Below are 22,321 nucleotides of genomic sequence, written 5' to 3'. Positions count from 1 at the left end.
GTATACTCAGGATACTATTGGCACAGGTCCAATCATTCTCCCTTTTTCCTAATTTCATGGGAAAGGGTGAAGGAATAAAGGTCGCCCAGACAACTCAACAGAACTAAAATCAGCACTTATCTTCACCGCCTTTCCACTTCATCCTTCACAGAGCTCAGTTTCTTGAGTGAGTCACAGGTGTATGTTCAGCACTTGATTTCTTTGCATTTGAAGAATGCGTGAACTGACACCATTTAACAAAAACTGCAGTTGAGGTGATACAAGGTCTTTGGTGTCAGATCTGTGATGGCATATCCACATCATCAAGTGATTAACATGCATGCGGATTAGCCCTTGGGTCATAGTAGGGCTCAGACTTAATATTATATCCAGAAGAATAAAGACTGAAATGCACTTTGCATGTTAAGTCTCTCCTATCTGTGCATTGCAAAGTGTTGTATTATTGCAACCACTATGATTCATTAAAAAGAAACAATTCAGAAAGGTCACATACTTCCTAGTTTCTTAACATGCCAATTTCTTTAAAAATCTTGTTGAGAGCTCATTTATCTATAAAGTGCTGTGTTGCCCAAACTGTTTTTTCAATGTAATGAATCTATTTGTACTCTTTCAAGGTTTGGGGACTATTGCTATATCTAAACAATTTCTCTCTCCCTCTCCATTTCCTACAAATGATACACACTCCAAGGATACTGGGGAAAGTGTGTTGCATTGCCATAGCAACAGAAGCTAAATAATGAAGAATAGCACTTTTGAAATAAAATGTGAATAAAGATATTGTACAGCAATTTCTGAAGTGACTTATTTTTACTACCAACACAATTTTGTTTAGCAACTGTTAATCAGAAATGTAACTGAGAGCTGCAACTCCACTGAAATCAACAGAAGTTCCTTAAGTGCACTGTTGCCTGCTTAGATAATACTTGGGGTATGAAATGAGATCCAAGGTGTTCCTCCAGCCACAAAGGAAGTCAGTGCAGTGGCTAGAAGGAACTACTACTTACATATGCACCCAGGCATGCAGTTAAATGTCATAGGTTTTTGTGAGGATAAAAACAACGCACACTGCTTTGGGCTCCTTAGAGGAAGAGTGGGATAGAATTATAAGAATAAACAAATAAAATAAATAAGTTTTCCTGACATTGGCCCTGCCCTGCACATAGCCTCTCTGCACTGTTCTGTCTGTAGCTAATATTAAAAATAAATTAAATCCTGAAAAATGAACACTGATATAACTGTCACAAATAGGAAAGTTCAAATACTGCTACTCTTCTTATTGCATCAACATCAAAGGTTGAAAGGCTGCAGTAGCCATGTCTAGTTTCAGTCTTGTTAAGGAAAACTGCACAGTGGTGGGCTATACAAGCAAAGCATAATTTGCAAGTCCCAAAAGCCAACCAATGAGCTATCTATGCAAATTCATTATGTTAGCTGGAACCCGAGTGCCAATCTTTATTTCTTGATATTAATATTGTGAATTTCCACAACAAAATCCTCTGCAAAAAAGAAAGAAAGAAAAAGGTAAGCAACAGACTAAAAGGTCACTGTAGAATTCCAGTTTTAATACTGCAGCTAAAGTATATCAAACCAAAACACAGAAGTTAAGCCTGACAGGCAACCATTAAAATAAAGCTGCAATGCTGAAGTATAGATAGTTTTACTATCTGTATATAAACGAGCATTAAAGACAGCAAAGGCCAGTCATAATTCAGTATATCTGTATTAATCTTTCCATGGTATAAACATGGTATAATACATGAATTGTATTCCTCATTAAGACAAATAATATTAAATTCATTTTAAATTTTTAACTGCCAAGATATTTCGTGATCAAAATCACATCACCACATATTGTGAAATGATACAACTGCTGTTTTCTACTAGTCAAAAATTTATCCACATAAGCATGCCCCCACATCAAGCCCTTTTAAACAGGCATGCAAGAAGTCTGGAATATTTGGCTTTTATAAAAATATATTCAATTCAGAGAATTAATAGATACTATTTAGTTAAAATGTTGGCCCTTGCAAAGAAAGTAAAGAATCAGACTTTCCTTGATTAAATTAATCCTTTAATCTCATTTGCAATTCTAGAGACAACTATAATTTCATTATATTAAAATATGGAATGAGGGGATGTATTTCTTATGAAACAAATACTGATAAAATTATGAGGAGGAGCCAAGTTCCAAAGAGAACCATAAGAAGTGCTGTGAAGGCATATGACTCAGTAAGGAAAATCTAAAGCTACCCTTTATTTCCTGACATCATGTACCACATTCAGTTCAACTGCCTAGGTACCAAGTAATACTGACACATAAAACAGATCTTATGGGACAAAAAAAGTGCAGGGTTTTGTCATCTTCTGTTTAATATCCTCTGAATGTAGGCATGTCTGTAGAGGTACAAAAATTTGCTGAGGGACAAGAGATCACCATGGCAAGCATCCCTCAAACCAGGCCTTGACAAATTTTCTTTTGAACTAGAACTCAGCTCAAAAGATTGAGAGCCAGAGAATGGACACTTGACAAAATTACCAGTGATGACATTGTGAAGGGGAAAGGTAAATGGGCTTCTCTTCGACGCCTTTACAACTAACATACATGTAGCAGAAGTGACCTCCTCCACCACATTTCCCTTGTGAGCAGCAAGTGATTGCGCAGATTGAGGAAACTGCGAAAATAAAAGTAGAAGCAGAAACAGGGCTGCCTGAGACAAAGATTTTATTTTTAAAGGCTGAATGACTTGGGTACAAGATATTTAAGAGAACGCCTTCTTCATGAACCCCACCGCCTATTCAGATCATCAGGGGAGGTCCAGTTGTGGTTGCCACCGATTCGGTTGGTGATAACTCAAAACCGGGCCTTTTTTGCCCCAGGACTTTGGAACGTCCTTCCTAATGAAATTAGAACCTCCCCTTTCTGGATGTTTTTAAGAAGGATCTGAAAACATACCTGTTTAGTCAGGCTTTTAGTTTATAATTGTAAAATTATGTTTTTAGAGGTTTTTAATCTGCATTTTAAATGTTTTTACTTGTGTTAATATTTTAATTGTTATGTATTTTAGATTGTGAACTGCCCAGAGATTTAGATATGGGGCAGCTTGAAAATGTTAGATAGATAGATAGATAGATAGATAGATAGATAGATAGATAGATAGATAGATAACTCTAGTTCTGAATATTCCAGTTAGGGCTGAACACTCCCATGCCATCTCATAAAAACTGCTTTGAGAAATTCCCTCACCTTCAGAAGCAACTTGCTCTGTGGAATGAAGGACTGGTTTTGAGAAAAACCAGGCCAAAGCACCTTTCAGCAAATTGACTAATGTATTTTTCATTTGTTGAACAATATTTCTGTCCTTTACTTAAAAGTGAGCTAGTTTAATTGTCAGGTTCCTGTGGTTTTGCCTTTCTTTTCTTTATTATGTATTAATAAGAACTGTTTAATTATTAGATTATGTTGATAGGATTTGTGGCACATTAAACGATTCATTGAGGGAAACTATGGTAATTGAGTGTTATGACTGAATGACTAGCTGCATAAAATCTAAAATTAATAGGCATAACAGCTGCTGCTAGTTGTATTATATCTAAATTTTGAAGTATATCTAATTTTTGAATTATATTTAAATTTTGAAGGTCATCCAATTTGTAGTATGTGCTTGGAATTTTCAGGAATTCCTTCCAGTGGTAACTTCAATTTCTGGGCTGGGGCTTTTCACTGGAACCAGAAGCACCTGGTACTGACCAGGAGGAAGTGAAGGGGAAGCCAGGAGGCAGCAAAGATATGCAAAGGTATCTGGGAAATGTAGATTATATGGGGAAATTGCTGGGACAAACCACATTTGCGAATGTCCTCAAGCATCCTCCTAGCATCCCCTTTGCTTCCTCCCATCCAACATCAGGCACACCAGTTCCAGTAAACAAACCCTCACCTCCAGTGCCAGAAATAGAAGGTATTGAGCAAGGAGGGCTAACAGAGGAACACCACATAGCATCAGAGGTTGTTGCAAATTGGAACAGATCTGACATTCCATGTGTTGTACTTTACAAAATACAATGCAGAATGACATGTAGTCCAAGAGATATCTTGCATGCAGAGTTCAGCCAAGTTGGTTGCAGAGGACCTTACTGTGTTAGTAGACCGAGTCTTAATCTTCAAAATGGCTTGCTGATCTGTAGCTGTATTTACAATCTACATCTACAATCCATCTACAATCATCTACAATCTAATGTAAAAGTCCATCCTGAAATCCTATTGCTCATGTTCCCTGACCCACTTTGGTAGGAAATGAATAAAGCCTTGCCTGTGATAAACTGCTTAGTTCTATCCAGATAAAAAGACAGCACTCGCCTAACATCCAGTGTGCGAAAAGATGTATATAGCTCTGACAGCAGTTGGGGGGCGGGGGGAGATGGTAGGTAAAGTAATATCTTGAATTTATGTAAAAAGTTCAAGAAATCTTAGACCTGAAAATTATGTCTGACCTTAACAAAACTTCATCATCGTGAAATCTTATAAGTGAAGAGTCCAATCTTCAAGATGATGTCATGGCTACTTAAAGTGAAATCTTCAATGAAAGATACTTGAAAGAAACTGAAGCCAGGTAGGAAGTTTATGAGGGATACTGATCTATTGCCTTTAATAGAGGACTCAGATTTATGAGCACTTGGGGTTCAACTGGTGTTATCATAAGTGCTCATAAGACTAAGGAGACACGCCAAGGTGAAGCCGACTCTTTTAACACACCTCACAAACTTCCGAGCTAAGGGGTGAGAGAAAACCGTGGCAGAGTCTACATTTGGCTGGTATGCTGAAATCTGGCATGGATGCCAGATGTACCTTCAATGCTGGAAAGTCTTGATGACTTCAAATAGAACATATAACAAAGTCTGGCTAATAGTTGCCTCTCCAATAATAAAATTATTCTTTTGGCATAATGAATCTCTTCCATTCCAATTTGAATATGTAAGCTTTTCTGCTAGACTACTTCCTAGCATTTAGAAGAATATCAGACAATAACTTACACACACACACACACACACACACGACAGACAAAGATGCTCCCAATTTCTCCACACTGTCCTCCTCAGGGTTTGTATGTCATAGTGTAGTATCTTGCTGTGATCCCATAACAGATCTGGGAACTTCCTGTAAATCCCTCAGACATTAGCAGCAGAGGAGGAAACCAAAAGAGTTCCAAATAAGGACTGCAAGTCTACAAAGAGACCCTGAAAAAGTTCCTTCTTGTTTATGCAATCCATTGCTATGGTGTTGTCTATAGCAATTTGTACTACTATGCCCTTTATCATGGATTTCATTACTAGAAATATTGCTAGTAGCTCCAAGTAATGGATATAGTGGTTCTGTCCCCTTTTTGAACAGGTCACTGAAACCAATTATGAGCCCCGCAAGCTGCTATGGAGGCATCCAATAGTATTGTTACTGTTGGTTGGCATTAGTTATGTTTGAATTTTTTTAGTGAATCTGCAGTTAGGTTTAACTCTACTCATACTTAATCTGCCAAGCTGTTGGATCTAATATCTTTACTTAGTGTTTTTGTTGCTCAATGAAAATACTTTGTTAAGAGTTCTGTGTCTGCCTGGAGTTATTCTGTGTAAATATTACACAAGATCTTACAATTGTCATCGTGGATGGGATACAGAGGCTTGTGTGGTACAGAATAGTAAGTACCTGGAAGATCTGAGAAATGGCAGGCTATATTGGACAGAGGCCTTTGATAGTGCTGTGGAAGACTGGCCTACTTACATAGAAAGGCTGAGCATTATCTTGAAGTCAAAGCAGTTCCCCCAGAAAAAACATGTGGCAGCATTGCAGAACATTATGGGAGGAAGGATTTACAGTGTTGTACACAATTTGCTCCTGAGAAACCTGCAACCAAGTCTTAAAGAAATAATGCAAATTGTGCAACAGCATTTATCACCCAAACCCCAGATCATAGCAGAGAGAGTCAGACTTCACAAAAGGAACCAGCTTGAAGGTCAAACGTTTTTCATTTGCAGCAGAATTTAAAAAGCTGTCAGAACATTGTGACTTTAATGGAGAGCTTAATGTTGCACTTAGATACAAATTTGTATGTGGACTCCACAATGAGAATATACAAAAGAGACTCTTAATGGAGGAAAACTTTAGCTTCAAATGGGCTTAGAAATGAGATTTGCAATGGGAACAGCAGCTAGAAATGCAGTGGAGCTGCAAGGAAGAGCAAAAGAACAAACAGAAATGCACAAAATGGCTGCTTCACAAAACAAAAAACATCCTATTAGAGATTCGGAACCCCATAATCGGTGTGGAAAAAGGATCCTACTCTCCTGCTGAATGTAGATTTAAAGATGCATATTGCTGGAAATGTAATAGAAAGGGACACACCTAAAGAGTTTGTGCACTACCAGGAATCCAGAGAAGTTCACAGCATTGCACAGAAAGAAAAATGTCCAATGCCCTGAACATGGATCCATGCCCTGAACATGGATAGTAGTGATTCAGACTGTGAGAGCGGTATAGCAAATCTGGGACTGTAAAAAGGAAGATTCAACCAAGATACACCAAGGGTAGTGGAAAAGCACTCAATGGAGCTCGATATAGGTGCTGCTGTGTCTGTTATTTCACAAGCAAGGTATACCAAAACCTTTGCATATATTAAAATGAGCCCAACACCCTTATTGCTGAATACATACACAGGTCAAAAGATAGTGCCATTCGGAGTGATACAAACTGATGTGAAGCACCACACACACCTGAATCGGTATGTTATTGAGAAAGGTGGTCCAGCCATGTGGGAACATGAATAGCTGAGGGAACAACCTCTGGTCTGGAAATCTATTAAGCTATTACAATCATTGCCACACAAACCAACTGCACAAGTGCAGGAAAGGTTGGAAAATAAGTTAAATCAAGCCTCTGAAGTGTTTAAGGAAGGCATAGGAAGAGGGCAACCAAGATGATCAGGGGCCTGGAGTACCTTCTTTATGAGGCAAGGCTAAAGCATCAGAGGCTTTTTAGTCTGGAAAAGAGGAGACTACAGGGAGAAAAGATAGCGGTGGATAAAATTATGCATAGGATAGAGAAAGTGGACAGATAAATTTTCCTTCCTCTCTCACAACTCTAGAACCAGGCCATGAAACGGATGGCTAAGAAATTTAGGACCAACAGATTCCATCTGCAAGTAGAAGTAGACCTGTGACAGAACATAAGAACAGCCCTGCTGGATCAGATCCAAGGCCTATCTAGTACAGCATCCTGTTTCCCACAGTAGTTTACCAGATGCTTCTGGGAAGCCAAAAGGCAAGAGGTGAGGGTATGCCCTCTTTTCCGCTAGTGCACCCCTTCAACTAGTATTTAGAGGAATCTTACCTCTGAAGCTGAAAGTGGCCTATAATAAGAAGACTAGTAGCCACCTGTTCTCCATGAATTTGTTTCTTTCTTTAAAAAAAATTATTGCATTTTATTAAATGTATATAAAACAGAAACAAAAGATCGATAGCATCTCTGAGCTTTCAAGTTACAGCAATGAAATATAACGATATCTTAACAAGATATGTTCTTATTCAGCCGAATGCCCTTCCCAGATTACGTACAAAGTTAAAAATAAACAGTATGGAAAGTACTCAACAGAGAAAAATGAAACAAGCACTAAAAGCTCAAATAAAGATCCAATTAAACCTGATTCCATATGTTTTATATTCTGCATAGATTTCCAACTTTTCAGTTATTACATAAACTACTTTGCAGCTAAATGTAATATAAAATGTTATATAAAATACTATTTGTTTCAAGCTGAGCTATAAAAGAGAGGAGAGAGAGAAAAAGGCAACACCTAAGAATGTATCTTTTAAACAATGTTGAAAGTCGGGACTAATTAATCTTAGTCCAGAATAGAAATCATGATGAAAAAAGGACTGTAGCTAAAAGCTTATTTGGAGTCCAAAAACATATGTATACAAACTCTTCTGTAACCTCAGGAAGGTCCTTACCAAGGAACCACTGCCCATCTGTACTTAATTCCGTTTACAAAAGATGTAACTGCCAAAAGTGGAGTTGATAATTGAGTTCTCTTCACCATTTTCAGACCTGCTGTATAAAGTTTCAAATTCTGAGAAACAGAAATTTTTCATAGTTCGAGTTACTGCTGTAGAGACAAAGCCAACACTTGTACTTATGCTAAAAGAGTCATCATGCAGCGGACAATACCTTTCCACAGGTTGTGTTTCCCAGCAAGAGATTTCTTGACATTGTTTCCCTGATTTACTCTCAGTCATCTTCTGCTCAGGGAAAAATGTTATAAACATGGAATCTATCCTTCTGTCTATGCATGAAAAAGCCTTTCTAGTCTCAGTAATAACAACCTCCAAAAACAAATGGAGAGGTATCATCTCTCCACAAAAATCATGTTCTCTCTCTTCCAGTCCATTTGAGAGAAGCTTTCCCTTAATTTTGGGGACATGGTTAATATGATTGATGTTTAAAGATGTATTAGCCATGTTTTAAAAATTTCTTGTTTAAACATCTTTCTTCAGAAACAGGCAGATAATATATATATTTTTATCTTTGGGATATAAAGAAAGCTTCTCTAGCAAGAATCCCTATTTAACGCATTACTAAGCCATTTAAATCCTTGGGAATGCCACCTTCCAATTCATAAATTTGTATTAGGTTATATGACCATTATTTCTAAACTGATGCCCTAAAATCAAGAGAAATGAAAAAGACATTTATACATCAGGAACCAGATGTATAAAAGATAAAAGTAGATTTTGTTATATCTCAGTCAAAACAAAACTTAAACAAATACAAAAAGTTTTTAAAAAGTAAAACCTAAAAGTAATCCCTAAATTAATTGCCTGACCATAATAAAACCAAAGACAAATTGTAAAATTACCAACAAATTAAACGTCTTTCTTCAAGAACAAGCAAGTAATAAAATCATAGATGGTTTATAAGATTACAAGCATCCACCATTCAGATAACCACAATATTCAGGGAAGAGTTCAACTATGAAAGTTAAAGTCTTGCAATGTTCATATAATGTCTTCCAAAGCCAAAGATCAAAACAATTGTTCTCTCTGGTTTTAAAAAAATGTACTTGGTTTAAACAAAGATCTTCACAAAGCAATTGTAAATCTTCAAACTGGGAGATTAACAACAATCCTATCCCCTACTATAATAACAAGATTGCAGTCCACAGATGTTCCATTTGGGCAGAAGCTAAAAGAAGGGAAAAACCTTGAGAAAGAAAAAAGAAAAACAGATGAGGGGAAGATATTCCCCTCAGGGGATGGATCCGCTCTGGGAAGAGCAGAAGTTCCAAGTTCCCTCCCTAGCTTCTCCGTGATAGGGCTGAGAGAGATTCCTGCCTGCAACCTTGGAGAAGCCACTGCCAGTCTGGGTAAACAATACTGAACTAGAGAGACCAACGGTCTGACTCAGTATATGGCAGCTTCCTATGTTCCTAGACCTTATCGCGGCCAAAACGATTTCCCACGGGGAAATGAAAGCATCTACTTTAAGAAACAATTAAACTTGAAAAAAGCTTCAAACCATAGTCGAAGTTAAGAAAAAAGATTGATTAAGACATTAAGATGCAGTTCTTTACTACTTAACTACCACATAAAATTACTCTTCAAAAGCTGTATAAATTGATGTAACAAGAAATAACCAAACACAATCCAGAAGTTGTCTCACCTCCAAACAGTAGAATCCTTCTGACTAAGCCACAAAGCAATAACCAGAATTCCAACAATTAAAAAAAGTTAAACCGAATCCTCCAGTAAAACAGTAATTATAAACTGACTTCATAAGTGTTTCAAAATCCTCTTATAAAAATAGTTATAAATGCCCCTCGCAAAAAACATGATAGTTCTTTAACTAGATCCAACTAAAAGGAAGAAGGAAAATGAAGTATCCACACCAATAAAGCAATAAACATAGCTCCTCATCTCCGTAGTTTAAAATCTTCTTATGTAACAACAACAAAAATAAATATAATCAAAGAACCAGATTCCTCTAGTAAAACATTATATTCAGAATAGTCACAAACAAACAAGTTCTCAGTTGGTTTCACCCATTTATCAAGAGTCCTAGTAAGAAACTGCAGTTTAAAATTTGCAGAAATGTCCCATATTACAGAATTCTAGGATATCTAGGATAGAAAGACCATACAAATCTAAAAAACCAAAAAGGCTGTAAAAGCCTTTTGCTCTGCTTAATCTTCCTGTTTATTTGACCTGAAGGCTCACTCTGCCACTGCCATTGTGATAGACCTTGGAGGAAGTACACTTCCCGGATGTCCCCACATGCCTTCCCAACTTCTCTGGGAACCTTCCCAGCCAACCTCACAGGTTCAGGTTGGGAAGGCCTTTCCATAGATGGCCTTTCCCCAGTACTAGAAATTGGAAGAATTGTACAGTGGCTCCGCAGTCATAAATGTGGCACTAATTTAAGGATTCAGCTCTCTATGTGTAAGTAGTGACAGTGGCAGTACTTTGAGTACTTTGAATGTGGCAGTAATTTTGAGGATTCAGCTCACTATGTATTGTAATGACAAATTTAGAAGAATTGTGTTCACAGGTTATGTGGGATATATTTAATGAAAGGATTTTTTAATAGCTACATTTATACTGCTTTGTTAATTTCTATAAAATAAATATTGATTTACCTTTATTTCTGTATTATTTCTTCAATATAATATTCTGAATTTTGGGCAGATTTTGCAGTGATATTAGTGAACCCAGTATAGACTGCATCCCTTATTTGACCATGGATCTAGAAGATGACCAAACTGCCTGTGAATATAGAGGTTCCATTTCCTAAGCTTGGTCAAGTGAAATTTCCATATTCACAGGCAGTTTGACTTTGATGTATTATTACTATGATTATTATTATTAACTCCATGTTCAATCACATTCTACATCAGAATGATGATTTATTGTTGATGGGTAGGAATGGTTTTTAGGGTTTCCTTGTTGCACTTCTTTGGAAATTCCTAGCACGGGATTCTTGATCCCAATCATACATGTTTCCTCAGAAGTAATTCCCAGAGAAATAAGTGGGGTTCTCACCTTCAGTAAGTTCTTCTAAGCTTTGCTGAGGAGCTGGGAAGAAGGAAAACCAGAGAGCCCACATTCTTGCCTTGAATTTCTGCTGGTCCTAATTCCCAAGTAAGCTCCAATGAAATCAATGCAATTCTTAGTAACTTATTCCAAGCTTTGCTTTCCCCCATTGCTGAGAATCAGATAAAGGGGGCAGAGGAGGAAATGAAAGCGCATAACACAAAAGGGAGGGGGGCATTTTTAAATATACAAGTGCCAGAATGCTCATAGACTCTCCTTACCAGGCACCTATGTTCAGAACCAGGAAGTCACTCACCAGAAATTGCCCCTTCGAACATAGGTTCAGAATTCTCAGTGGGCAGAATCAGTTATCTGTCAATTAGTTATTTTCCCCTGTTATGGAGATTTTGAACAATAATTACTCAAAAAAGCTATTGGTTGGATGTTTTTCAAACTAGCAAAAGGGACCACTCCAGCATGGAGCTGAAGTTTGGAGAACAGTAAAGAAACATTAAAAAAAATTAAAAATATACATTATCTGTGCCAGAAAAATGTTGCCAACATTTTGACCCCTCTTTTTAGGAGTTAAAAGTTTTGAACTGTAATACCTCAGTCATTTTTCAACAGATTTGAACCAAATTTGGAGGGGTGGTGACTAGTCACCTAGTTGGTGTGTGCAAACCTTCAGTGAAATTGGATGCATACGTTTTATTTTATAAGCTGTTCAGAGCTTATAATGGAAGAATATTGAAATAAATCCTCATCTTAACTACACTGGCACTATTGTGCCAATAAAATTTCTAATGAAGGATGATCAGCACTCATAGCAAATGCCACATCCATACTGCCAAAGCAATACTATCTAGACTGTAAGCCACTTTGTCACTTCATTCTTTAAAAGTACCATGTACATGGGTGGTGCTATATAAATAATTAGACTTTATTACGGTCACTTACCAATGATTATATACACAGGAAAAAAATATACCAATCCTTTAATAACAGTAGCAAATACCATACCAAATATTCCTATACATTAATATAATCAAACAAGTTACTCAAATATATCAGTCAATAGTTGTTGAACACTCATAGCTGCTAAACAAACTTAGCTACATTATATGTAACCCAAGACTGAAGATTCAGGAAAAGAAATAGGTTGTACACTTCATATTCTCTACCTGGCATATCCTTTAAAAAAAGGCAACATAAAGGTGATCCGCAAATCTCTATAAAAGTTACAATATAATATAACATGGCCTACATCCTCTATGGTCTTTGCACTGCATAGACAATAGTGTTCCAAACAGGGAATCCTTTGATGCCTGCCCTCTAAGACCGCCAAAGGCAGGACATCAAGGTGATCCAAAGTAAATGCTCTGCATTATTTGGAAATTACTAAAGATTATTAAAGACCTACAAAGATTAGAATCGTTCAAACCATGGTTTTTCCTGTGACACTCTATGGATGAGAAAGCTGGACTTTGAAGAAGCAAGATAGAAAAAGCATTGACTCTTTTGAACTTTGGTGCTGGAGAAGACTTTTGAGGATACCATTGACAGACAGGAAAACAAATGGATCATAGAAAAAAATCAATCCAGAATTTTCACTCGAGGCACAAATGACTTTGAACACATTATGCGAAGATCCAGCTCCATTGAGAAGTCCATAATGCTGGGAAAAGTTGAAGGAAAGAGAAGAAGACGAGCAGAAGCAAGGTAGATGGACTCAATTACGACAGCAATGAAGGCACCACTGAGAGACAATGAAGGCCAAGTTGAAGACAGATCATCCTGGAGATAATCTATCTATGTGATCGCTAAGAGTCGACACCGACTTGATGGCACTTAATCAATCAATCAATCAATCAATCAAAGATTGATAATAATCAGCTCAATTAGCACTAAATGCACATTTCTATACTGTGAATTGCTTTGAGGCCATACTCATCTCCTGCTGCTATTCCAAATCTAAAACAAACTGTTTAAAGTTTTTTTGGCTTGTTCATAGCCAAAGGCTCACAACACATCAGGTGAGAAACGATAAGAAGCAAGATTTTCTTTAACAGGTATCTCTCATGATGATTGGAAGTTATCCTTCTAGATCAGTGGGTCAACATTATTTTCAGCCACTAGTTGAAAATTGTGATCCACATCTGGGTCTCCACCCTTGTGATTCCCATTTTCGATTTTAGGGCTATGTTAGGTACATATCTAGGCACTTGCATGATTGACCTTAGAAATTTTGATTGTATCACCTCTGTAGGGGCAAAGTTAGAATAAGGGCCCAACTTCGCACCATAAAATAGTTATGCCATTACCTTTGCCTCAAATAACTTCAATGCAGCTGGTATATATTCTCCTCCCTTTGAGTGATAATAAGTCAGGATAGCCATGATACTCCTCTGTGCTACTTGTGTCACTTGGTCTAGCTGTGCATCTCTCTGAACAGATAAGTGAAAAATTACTCCTAGATAATTGAAACATCTAACCTGATCTATTTTGTTGCCATTGATGGTCCATCTATTCTCTTTTGCCCTCCTTGCAAACGTCATAACTCATCTTCTGATAATTGATCAGTAGACTTTCATCTTCACAAAACTTGGTAAAATACTTTAGAGTTCTTAATCCTACAGTGGTCCATGACAGAATAACTATATTGTCGGCATAAAGAAGCACAGGAATATGCCTCTCAGCCAACTTAGGTCGATGAAATTTTTGCTTAGACAATTTACCACTGCGTTTATATAAAAATTGAGTAGTGACGCAAAACACACCTCTCTGCTCGACTCCACATGCTGTGGGGATTGGGTCAGTTAAATTGATTGCCACATCTAACTCTCTTTTGAGTATTACTTGAAGTTTATGTATAAATAATAAGTGACTCCTTTCAATATCCACCATTTCAATATCCGCCATCAATTTCCACCATTGTTCTCTCCGGAGATAGCATCAAATACACACTTAAGGTCCACAAAAACTGCATGCAGTGCGGATTTAAGTCCACATACATGCTTTTCTACCAAGTGTTGGAATATCATCGCCTGATCTATAATAGATCTCCCTGGCCAAAATATGCTTGTTCATCAGCCAGTTTATTATCTTCCATCCAATCATGGAGTTCCCCAAATAGATGTTTAGCATAAAGTTTAATGATTATGTTTAAAAAAAACTAATCAGGCGATGGTTGGCAGGATCTTTCCTTTGCCCCTTCTTATATATTGGGACTACAACTGCCAGACCCCAGTCTTCAGGGACATGGATAGAGGTATCAATGTACATGAAAAATGGAGCCAAAAGTGGTGCAATAAGTCTGATTTATTTGAAGTCCCTATTCTAAGCATTTGCGGGGAAAACTATCAGGTTGTATTACCAAGAGGGACCATGCTTGGAATGTCAAATATGACACTCTGAACTCCACGATGACAGAAAAATAGAATATAATTATCAATATTAAATATAATAAGTAAGTATCAATAAAAGCCAAGCTTCATTTTTTAAAATGGGCAATTCTATGGAATTACCAAGGAATAAGGTCCATTAACCACAGTGTGGTTTACTTCTGAGTAAACATTACAAAGATTGAGCTGATCAGCATTTCAACAAGCATCCACCTTTTAATATTAAATGTACATTATTCAAGTTGTATAAAAAATAACCTCTAAAGCTGCTACAGTCATAGTCTAGTTTTGCTAACAAACATGCAAAAAAAGGCCAGCAAAATTCAGTCCTACCTGCTCCAACTTCTTTTTCTTCCTCTTCTACGTTATTTTTGATACTATCATATTCTTCATCTATTGTTTGATTGCCCCGCATCCGAGAGAGAATTCTACGTGCCTTTTGAGTCTGTCCTTTCTGAATAAGCCAGCGGGGACTTTCAGGAAGAAAGAGGAAGCCAAGAAACTGTATTACAGCTGGAATTGCTGAAAGGCCCAACATATACCTGGGGGGGGAAAGTTTATTTAATGCAGATTTATCAAAACTTTATTTACAGAGAACAGCAAGTGCTTAAAGATCACCACCACTTTCTGAATGTACTCCATCTCTCTCTGTGTAAGCAGATGGAGGAGCACGGAGTTCATATTCTGATATTTCTATCTTAGTCATTCCATAAAATCTTCACGTATTCACTGTAGCTAACATTTCAAAGTTTTGTTCTTTGTGGGTTGCTTAAGTTAGTGGGTTGGTTCAAACGTAACACAGAACTCAGTTAAATTAATGAAATAAACTGACTACAGTGGTGCAAACGATCACCCATCACAGATTGTTTCTTTTAATCATGGTTGAAAAGTGCCCCCCTCTGCTGTATAAAAGTCTATGATGCATTCCCTTCTACATAGTTTTAATATTAATTTTAATCTGCTTTTAAACTGCCCCCCCAAAAAACTGGTATATATTTTTTATTTTGGTGTAAACCACTCTGAGCCACTTTCGGAAAGGTGGTATATAAATCAAATGAATGAATACATAAATAAAGCAAGCCTCCTTTTGTATGAGGGAATGACAAGGCACCATCCCTGAACTAGCTGGCAAAAATCCAAACAAGACCAGGGCTTTTCAGCACTGCTTCTGCTAGTAAAGAAGAAGATATGAGACACAAGATTGACAAAGATTTCAGTGCAGGCTGTGTCAACTGTGGTGTTGCTGTGTCAATGGGCTGCTGCTTTAAGCTCTGGTGGGATGCGAGTAGTGGGATTGCAGACTTTAACACCCTCTGCTACAAGCCTCAGGATTTAAAAGGAGAGGCGTCTCCTGTCAGCAACTTTCTTTCCAGGGAGTTATTTGCACATGGCTTCATGCTGTGGGGTAAATGTTGAGCGAAGCCACTTCAAATCACACTTGCGGCATTGAGGAAATCAGCCCCTCCCCTCTGCTCTCGGATTTTGTTTTGAAACAAGTTTACGTGGCATGCTCCGTGTTTTCCTTCTAGCCAATGGAGGGGGGGGGGAGAGAAGAGAGAGAGAGAGCGCTTCCTAAAGACCAATATCTCAATTTCTAAAGAGAACATCCCTCTTATCATGGTAATGATTCTACGTCAGTGCCTCTCCCTATTTGCTCTGGCATTTTCAGAAAAAGCAGCTTAAAACCATCATTTAAAAAGTCAAGAACTACATTGATATAAGCTAGAATTCACATCACAGAGCCCAATTTGTGTGTGGAGTGGGTTCAAGAACCTCGAAGGGACTTCGGGGCAAGTTTGTCTGGTGTATAGATTCAGGGTAAAGCCCTGTGTGTAAAGCCTCCAAGCAAATGGAGAAATCACGTAAGAAGTTGCTAGGCAGACTAGGGGACATTTTATGCTGGCACCAGTGAGACATATTTGCAGGCTGGAACAGCCGTGTTTTGTGGAAGCTCTGAGCTAGAGTCTGCGAGCCCTTGGAAGGCTCAAAGCAACAAGAATTATGGTTTACTCTGAAGGTGGGCTCAGATGCAATGCAAAACTAAGGTTAGGCTTAACTTAGGTACACAAGCCAATTTCAAACCTAGGGTTCAGATATTGGTTAGATGTTCATAAACCAACCATGTTTAGTGCTATGGCATGGGTTCAGATGACAAAAGCAACCTACATTACATGAAACAAATGAAGGTTCTGCATGATGTCTGAACTAACTCTTTAGGAGCATAAAATTAGCTCAAATTTATTTATATCTATAAATAATCTAAGCTAATGTCACACAATTTGAAAGCACGTGCTCCTTTGCATGTGTTCACATCAAAGTGTGTCCAGTTGGCCCAAAATTTTATTGAAGCACTGCCCACAGCCAGAAGTAACTGCAGGCAACCCCTGAACATTTTGCCACACTTTTGTTTGAAAACCACACAGAGAGACTGAACCAAAACCAAACTGGACTATTGCTACAACCACCTCAAAGGAAACAGCTGAGGAGAGAGCCACAGTGATTGAACTTTGATGCTATTGCACAGAGAAATATTGCTGCTGAAAGCACACAGGTTCTAAGGTTACAGGATACTCACATACAAAACTGAAATCTTACTTGCATTACAGTACTTGCATACATAATTCTATAAGAGAATTTCCCATGTACAATACATTTTAGGTAACATTAGAAGTTGAAAATTATGAATGGAGGCAGGTTAGGGTTTAGAGGCAGGAAGAGTACAATAACTTCCCTTCCTCTAAAATACAATAATTCCTACTCTGAGGCAAACTTTTTAATTTTTCATGTGGTCCCATGCTCTGATCACTAATGCACATACTATCTTCTTCAGAATGTAAACAGTTTCTTTCCATTTGGTGCAAACTTGACAAGTATGAGAGAATCAAAGGAAATATGTGTTCATAAAGAAACCTTTTTAAATACCTTTGATTATTTTTTGGATCACAAATCTAAGAGAATGTTTAAATGGCTAAAAGTGATTTATTTATTTATTTAAACTTTGGGGGTTAAGTCAATTATTAAATATCACAGAAGGGTTTTTGAACTTTGAATGTTATTGAATTAAATATCACAAATCAAAATGCACAGCTCTCCAGTGAAATCAACATGTACCTTGGCTGTATTAGCTACAGTTCTTGCCATACAGCACTGTACATTATCTAAAAACAAAAATGTTATCTTTAATTCATGGGCTGAATCCAGCTCTCCACAACAACAGTTTACTGTCACTGTTAGAGGAAATGAAAAAAGTGAGAGCTACAACAAATCATCACAGCTAGGCATGTGCAAACTGGTTTGCGGGGTTCAGTTCAGCATGAACTCTTCAATCCCTGGCCGGTTCAATGGCATACCGGGCCAGTGGCGGTCCAGTCTGTGATCGAACCAAGCACAGTCCATGGTGGATCAGTTTGGAATCAAGGGGTTAAACTTATAAAGGGGACTCCAGTGAGGACTCCCCTTTACAAGCAAAAGGATGGGGGAATCCTTGAAAAATCTTCTAAAGAGCGGCCAGGGGGTGGCAAGAGGGCACCTTCAAAAGTAGATTAATGTTCTTACTGGTCCAGCAGCAGCTGCCATTGCTACTCAAAGCCCCCTGGTGCAGCCAAAGCACACAGCATTGCCTCCAGCAACCTGCCCATGCAACGGCAATATGCAGGTGGGTTGCTGGAGAGAGAGCTGCATGTTTGGGCTGCGCTGGGGGGCTTTGAGGAGTGGGGCCAGGCTGGTAAGAACTTTAATCTACATTTAAAGGTACCCTCTCGCTGCCCCCCAAGCTGTCCTTCAGAATACATTTCAAGGATTTCCCCCACCCCTTAGCTTGTAAAGGGGAATCCCACTTTACAAGCATAGCCCCTCAACCTGCCAAACCAGTTTGGTCAAACAGAACGGACTGGCCAATTGGTTTGACCGAACCGGTTCAAAGACCAGCAGTTCAATTTGAATTTGATCCCAATTCAAACCAAACTGCAAATTTCACTTAGTGCACAGCCATACCCTCCAATTCACTGCTGCTGCTGCTGCTGCAACCAGCTCTTCTCATTGTACACCATCCATTAGGATTTCCCAACCCTCAAGAGAAGATTGCGGGGACAGGGAGCTGCAGTGGAGAAGAGGGATCAGGAAAACCTCACTGTACAAGGAGAACTCCACACATTTTAAGAAGCAATACTGGTTTGGCTCTGAAAGGTATCTTTCTACTAACAGGAAGACTCTTCAGCTCATGGAAGGACTGTTTTTGTCTTAGTGGAAGAGTGTATGGTTGCAGGTGTCACATAGTAGCTAAGACTGAGCTGTGATTTAGGACTTCCCTGGTTCCCTCTGCCATAAACATTCTAGGTGGCATTAGGCAAGCCTCTCAGTTTCAGCTACCTGGCTGGAATATATGGATACTTCTACTTACCTTGCAGGATTGTTACAGGAATGACATCATGATAATACACAGAAAGCACTTTGCACACTTAAAATACGTTATACAAAAGTGAAGTATTACCATATGAGCAAGATGTGCCCACATACAAATGAGCTGCCCCATTTGTGCAAGCTCTTGCCCATGTCTTTGCACAAGCTATTTTCAAGATCTTTTAAATGACCTATACTAGACCACATATGTTACATCCTCTGCCTTTCTTATTTACCACATTTCCCATATGTTATGCACCTCCAATACACTGTGGTTTACATAGTAAGAAGTCTTTCACTAGTACAGGAGTTTCCAACAATAAATTGTGGTTGGGGATGATGGGAGTTGTAGTTCAGCAATATCTGGAGGACCACAAGTTGGGAACCCCTGCACTAGTTCTGTGAACGCTTCAACAAGCACATTTTATCCTTCCACCATGTAGTGATGGGAAGGCTTTGAGGGAGGACTAGGCTTCACTTAGAGCAACTGCTGGGAGGGTGGGCCTTTCCTAATAAGGAAAAAAGCCCAGAAAACTCAAAGCAAAAGGACCAATCCCAAGGACTGGGTGGGAATTACAAACACAGCCATCTACTGCAGAGGAGAAAGCTTTGGTCTGTCCCATAAATGCCCTTTGAGAAAACAGTCATTCGTTACAAAAGACCTGAGGCACAGTACATGTGCTACCTGAGACTGCACCTCAGTGGGATATTGCCAGCTGTGTCTGCTGAAATGAAAGTGGAGGAGATGGAAGACTATAAGTTTTTCTGGCAAATAATGAAATCCAGATTGAGGCTTACCCCTGAGATTGCCCACAGAAAGTTCCATAACCTCCAGAAAAAGTTGAGCGAGACATACCAGACCTTTGCACATCAGTTACAAAGGGCGAGTGAAGTGTGAATGGAGAGGGCCAAGGTGAAGACCCTAGAGGACTTGGTGATCTTTATACAAGTTAAGCAGTTCCTTAGGCAACTTCCAGATTCACTGTTCAATCGAGCTCCAAAGACCACTACTGAAGCAGAGGAGTTGGCCGAAAGGTTTGCTGAAGCTAAGTTAAGTTCCAGGTCTACCCAGAACATCTCCTCAAGACTCTCTCCAATATCCTTCATGCATCAGGAGGACCAACACCCGGCCCAGGTAGGCTGAGGGACCTCTGCCCATCCTACCACACCTAAGCGGGAGAAGTTTTCCCCACCTGGAGGCCACCCTGCAGAAACACCTTCCTCTTCAATGTTTCATATGCGGAGGGGGGCACCTTAAAAAGGACTGTCCCTAAGCAGTGACCCATATCAACTACGTACATCGCCTTCCAGATAGCCCCATTCCACTAGAGTTTAATGGGGACAGTATTCCCCAGGGAAGAGAGTTCCAGTAATTGTCAATATCCAATCAGTTGTGGCCCGAAGGGACTCAGGTGCTGATGTCTCTGTGGTGGACAAGGCCCTTCTTAAGGACCACCCATTGGCCAATGCACCTGTAATATACACAGAAGGGGCCCATGTACAGACGGAATGCCCTTACATAAGAACAGCCCTGCTGGATCAGGCTCAAGGCCCATCTAGTCCAGCATCCTGTTTCACACAGTGGCCCACCAGATGCCACTGGAAGCCACAGGCAGGAGTTGAGGGCATGCCCTCTCTCCTGCTGTTACTCCCCTGCAACTTGTACTCAGAGACATCCTGCCCTTAGTGAAGCTGCCCATTCAGACTGCGAAGGATGAATGGCAGTTTGCAATTTGGGATGATCGTCCTGTTGTTATGGTGATTGGTGATGACTTGGCCTTGCATATCTGGGACAGACTATGTCCAGGTGAGAAGGATCCTACACAAGAGGGATTAGAGGGATGGCTGCAAGCCACCTGCAGTCCTCACACAGATGCTCATTCCTAACCTCATGAAGAGAAAAACAACAAAGGTTGAGGGGACAGTAAAATGGTTTAGTGTAAGGAATGGCTATGAATTCATGAACAGGAATGGCACCCAAAAAGATGTGTTTGTCCAGCAGATTGCTATAAAAACAATTAACCTTAGGAAGCACCTTCGCAGTGTAGGAGATGGAGAGACTGTGGAATTTGATGTGGTGGAAGAGATTTGATGTGGGGGGAAAAGCGAAGGCAGACAATGTTACAGGTCCTGGAGGCACTGCAGTGCAAGGCAGTAAATATGCAGCTGACTGTAAACGGTACAGATGATATCTGAGGTGCAGAGGCCTCCCACACAACTACAGTGGAAACTATTAATGCAGTGAGAGAGGGGAGAAGAACGAGGGTTCTTCTGGAACCCTCTTCTTCTGGTTGGAACGAGGTGCCAACCAACCCCATACCCACAAGCCCATGGGGTATGGGGTTTTGTTGGTTCTGAGGTGTTCTGAGGGGCTTGTGGGTATGAGGTTGGTTGGCACCCTATGTGCACTACACCACCATTCGCTCTGGGCCACCCCGGTGCCCCCCAAGTGCAGTTATGGGCTTGCTGAAATCCCCATTATTCCCTATGGGGAAAAGCTTAAAGACATGTAAACTTCAAAAATCATTTAAATATCAGCCCTTTGCCCAATTCCTTTGAAATTTAGGTGGTAGCTTCCACCCATTGGGCACTACCCCACTCCCCACTCTTTTGGCCCTGGGACCCTTTATTATACAAATCAATTCAGAAAATTCAGGTACAAATCTAATCTGGGGTGTTTGGGGTAGGGGTCAGATTCGGACCCAAAACAAATCAGGGTGTTTCAATTCGGGTACAAATTGAAATGAAAAAATCAATTTGTTCACATCCCTATCCAGGAACCTTATATGGGGCGTGGGTTTTCCTACATCAAAATAAAATGGATGATGGGAACCTACTGGGAATCCCTTACAGATAAGGATTCAAACCCTATGAACTCCACCCCACTCCCCTGGCTCTGGCAGGAATCATGACACACCCACTTTTCTTTTTAATCCAATCCATAGTCACTAAGGGGGGGGTTTGCAAATTCATTTTTACTTTTAAAAAGTTCACACCAACCTCCATCCATCCTTTGGAAGATAACTGAAGGCTCCATCTACAACACTTGCAAAGAACTGTCCTCCTGTGATGAAGAGCGTGTTTATCGTAACTAATCTGCCTCTTAGATGGGGTGGAGCAACTTCTGCAATGTATACTGGGACTGTCATTGAAGCAATACCTACAAGAAAACAATTAAATTAGTACTTGTTTTGTTCCATTTCCATCTTTCCATATGTAACACACTCAAGGTGATCTGCAAACAATTCAACAAGCCAACAATTAAAACAAACCTCTCTTTAAGAATAAGTACATAGCAGGTCCTTGGTGTAATCATAGTTATCCAGCAGTTATGACCAGTGTTCTCTCTAATTTTTTTCATCTGTGTCATGGAATGAGTTTTGTTCTGTGTGGCAGAATCAAGGCAGTGTGCGCGCACATGCATTCAGAGTAGGACCTTCCTGATTCAATCT

The 22,321-nt window shown here is 39.3% G+C and overlaps 1 protein-coding gene across 1 annotated transcript in view; it reads right to left on the bottom strand.

Moving 5' to 3' along the window:
- The window catches only part of SLC2A13 (solute carrier family 2 member 13), a 225,656-nt gene that overhangs the window by 149,521 nt on the left and 53,814 nt on the right, over nt 1–22,321 (bottom strand). The window contains exons 2-3 of the mRNA XM_053251709.1: nt 21,870–22,029; nt 14,805–15,013 (exon numbers count right to left, since the gene is read on the bottom strand). Of these exons, the coding sequence (XP_053107684.1) occupies nt 14,805–15,013; nt 21,870–22,029 (369 nt within the window). The remainder of the gene's footprint in view (nt 1–14,804; nt 15,014–21,869; nt 22,030–22,321) is intronic.

This window comes from Hemicordylus capensis, chromosome 5 (assembly GCF_027244095.1).
Source record: "Hemicordylus capensis ecotype Gifberg chromosome 5, rHemCap1.1.pri, whole genome shotgun sequence".
Taxonomy (NCBI): domain Eukaryota; kingdom Metazoa; phylum Chordata; class Lepidosauria; order Squamata; family Cordylidae; genus Hemicordylus; species Hemicordylus capensis.
Note: the sequence above shows the minus strand (reverse complement) of the source record. Positions and strands in the feature narration are given on the sequence as shown.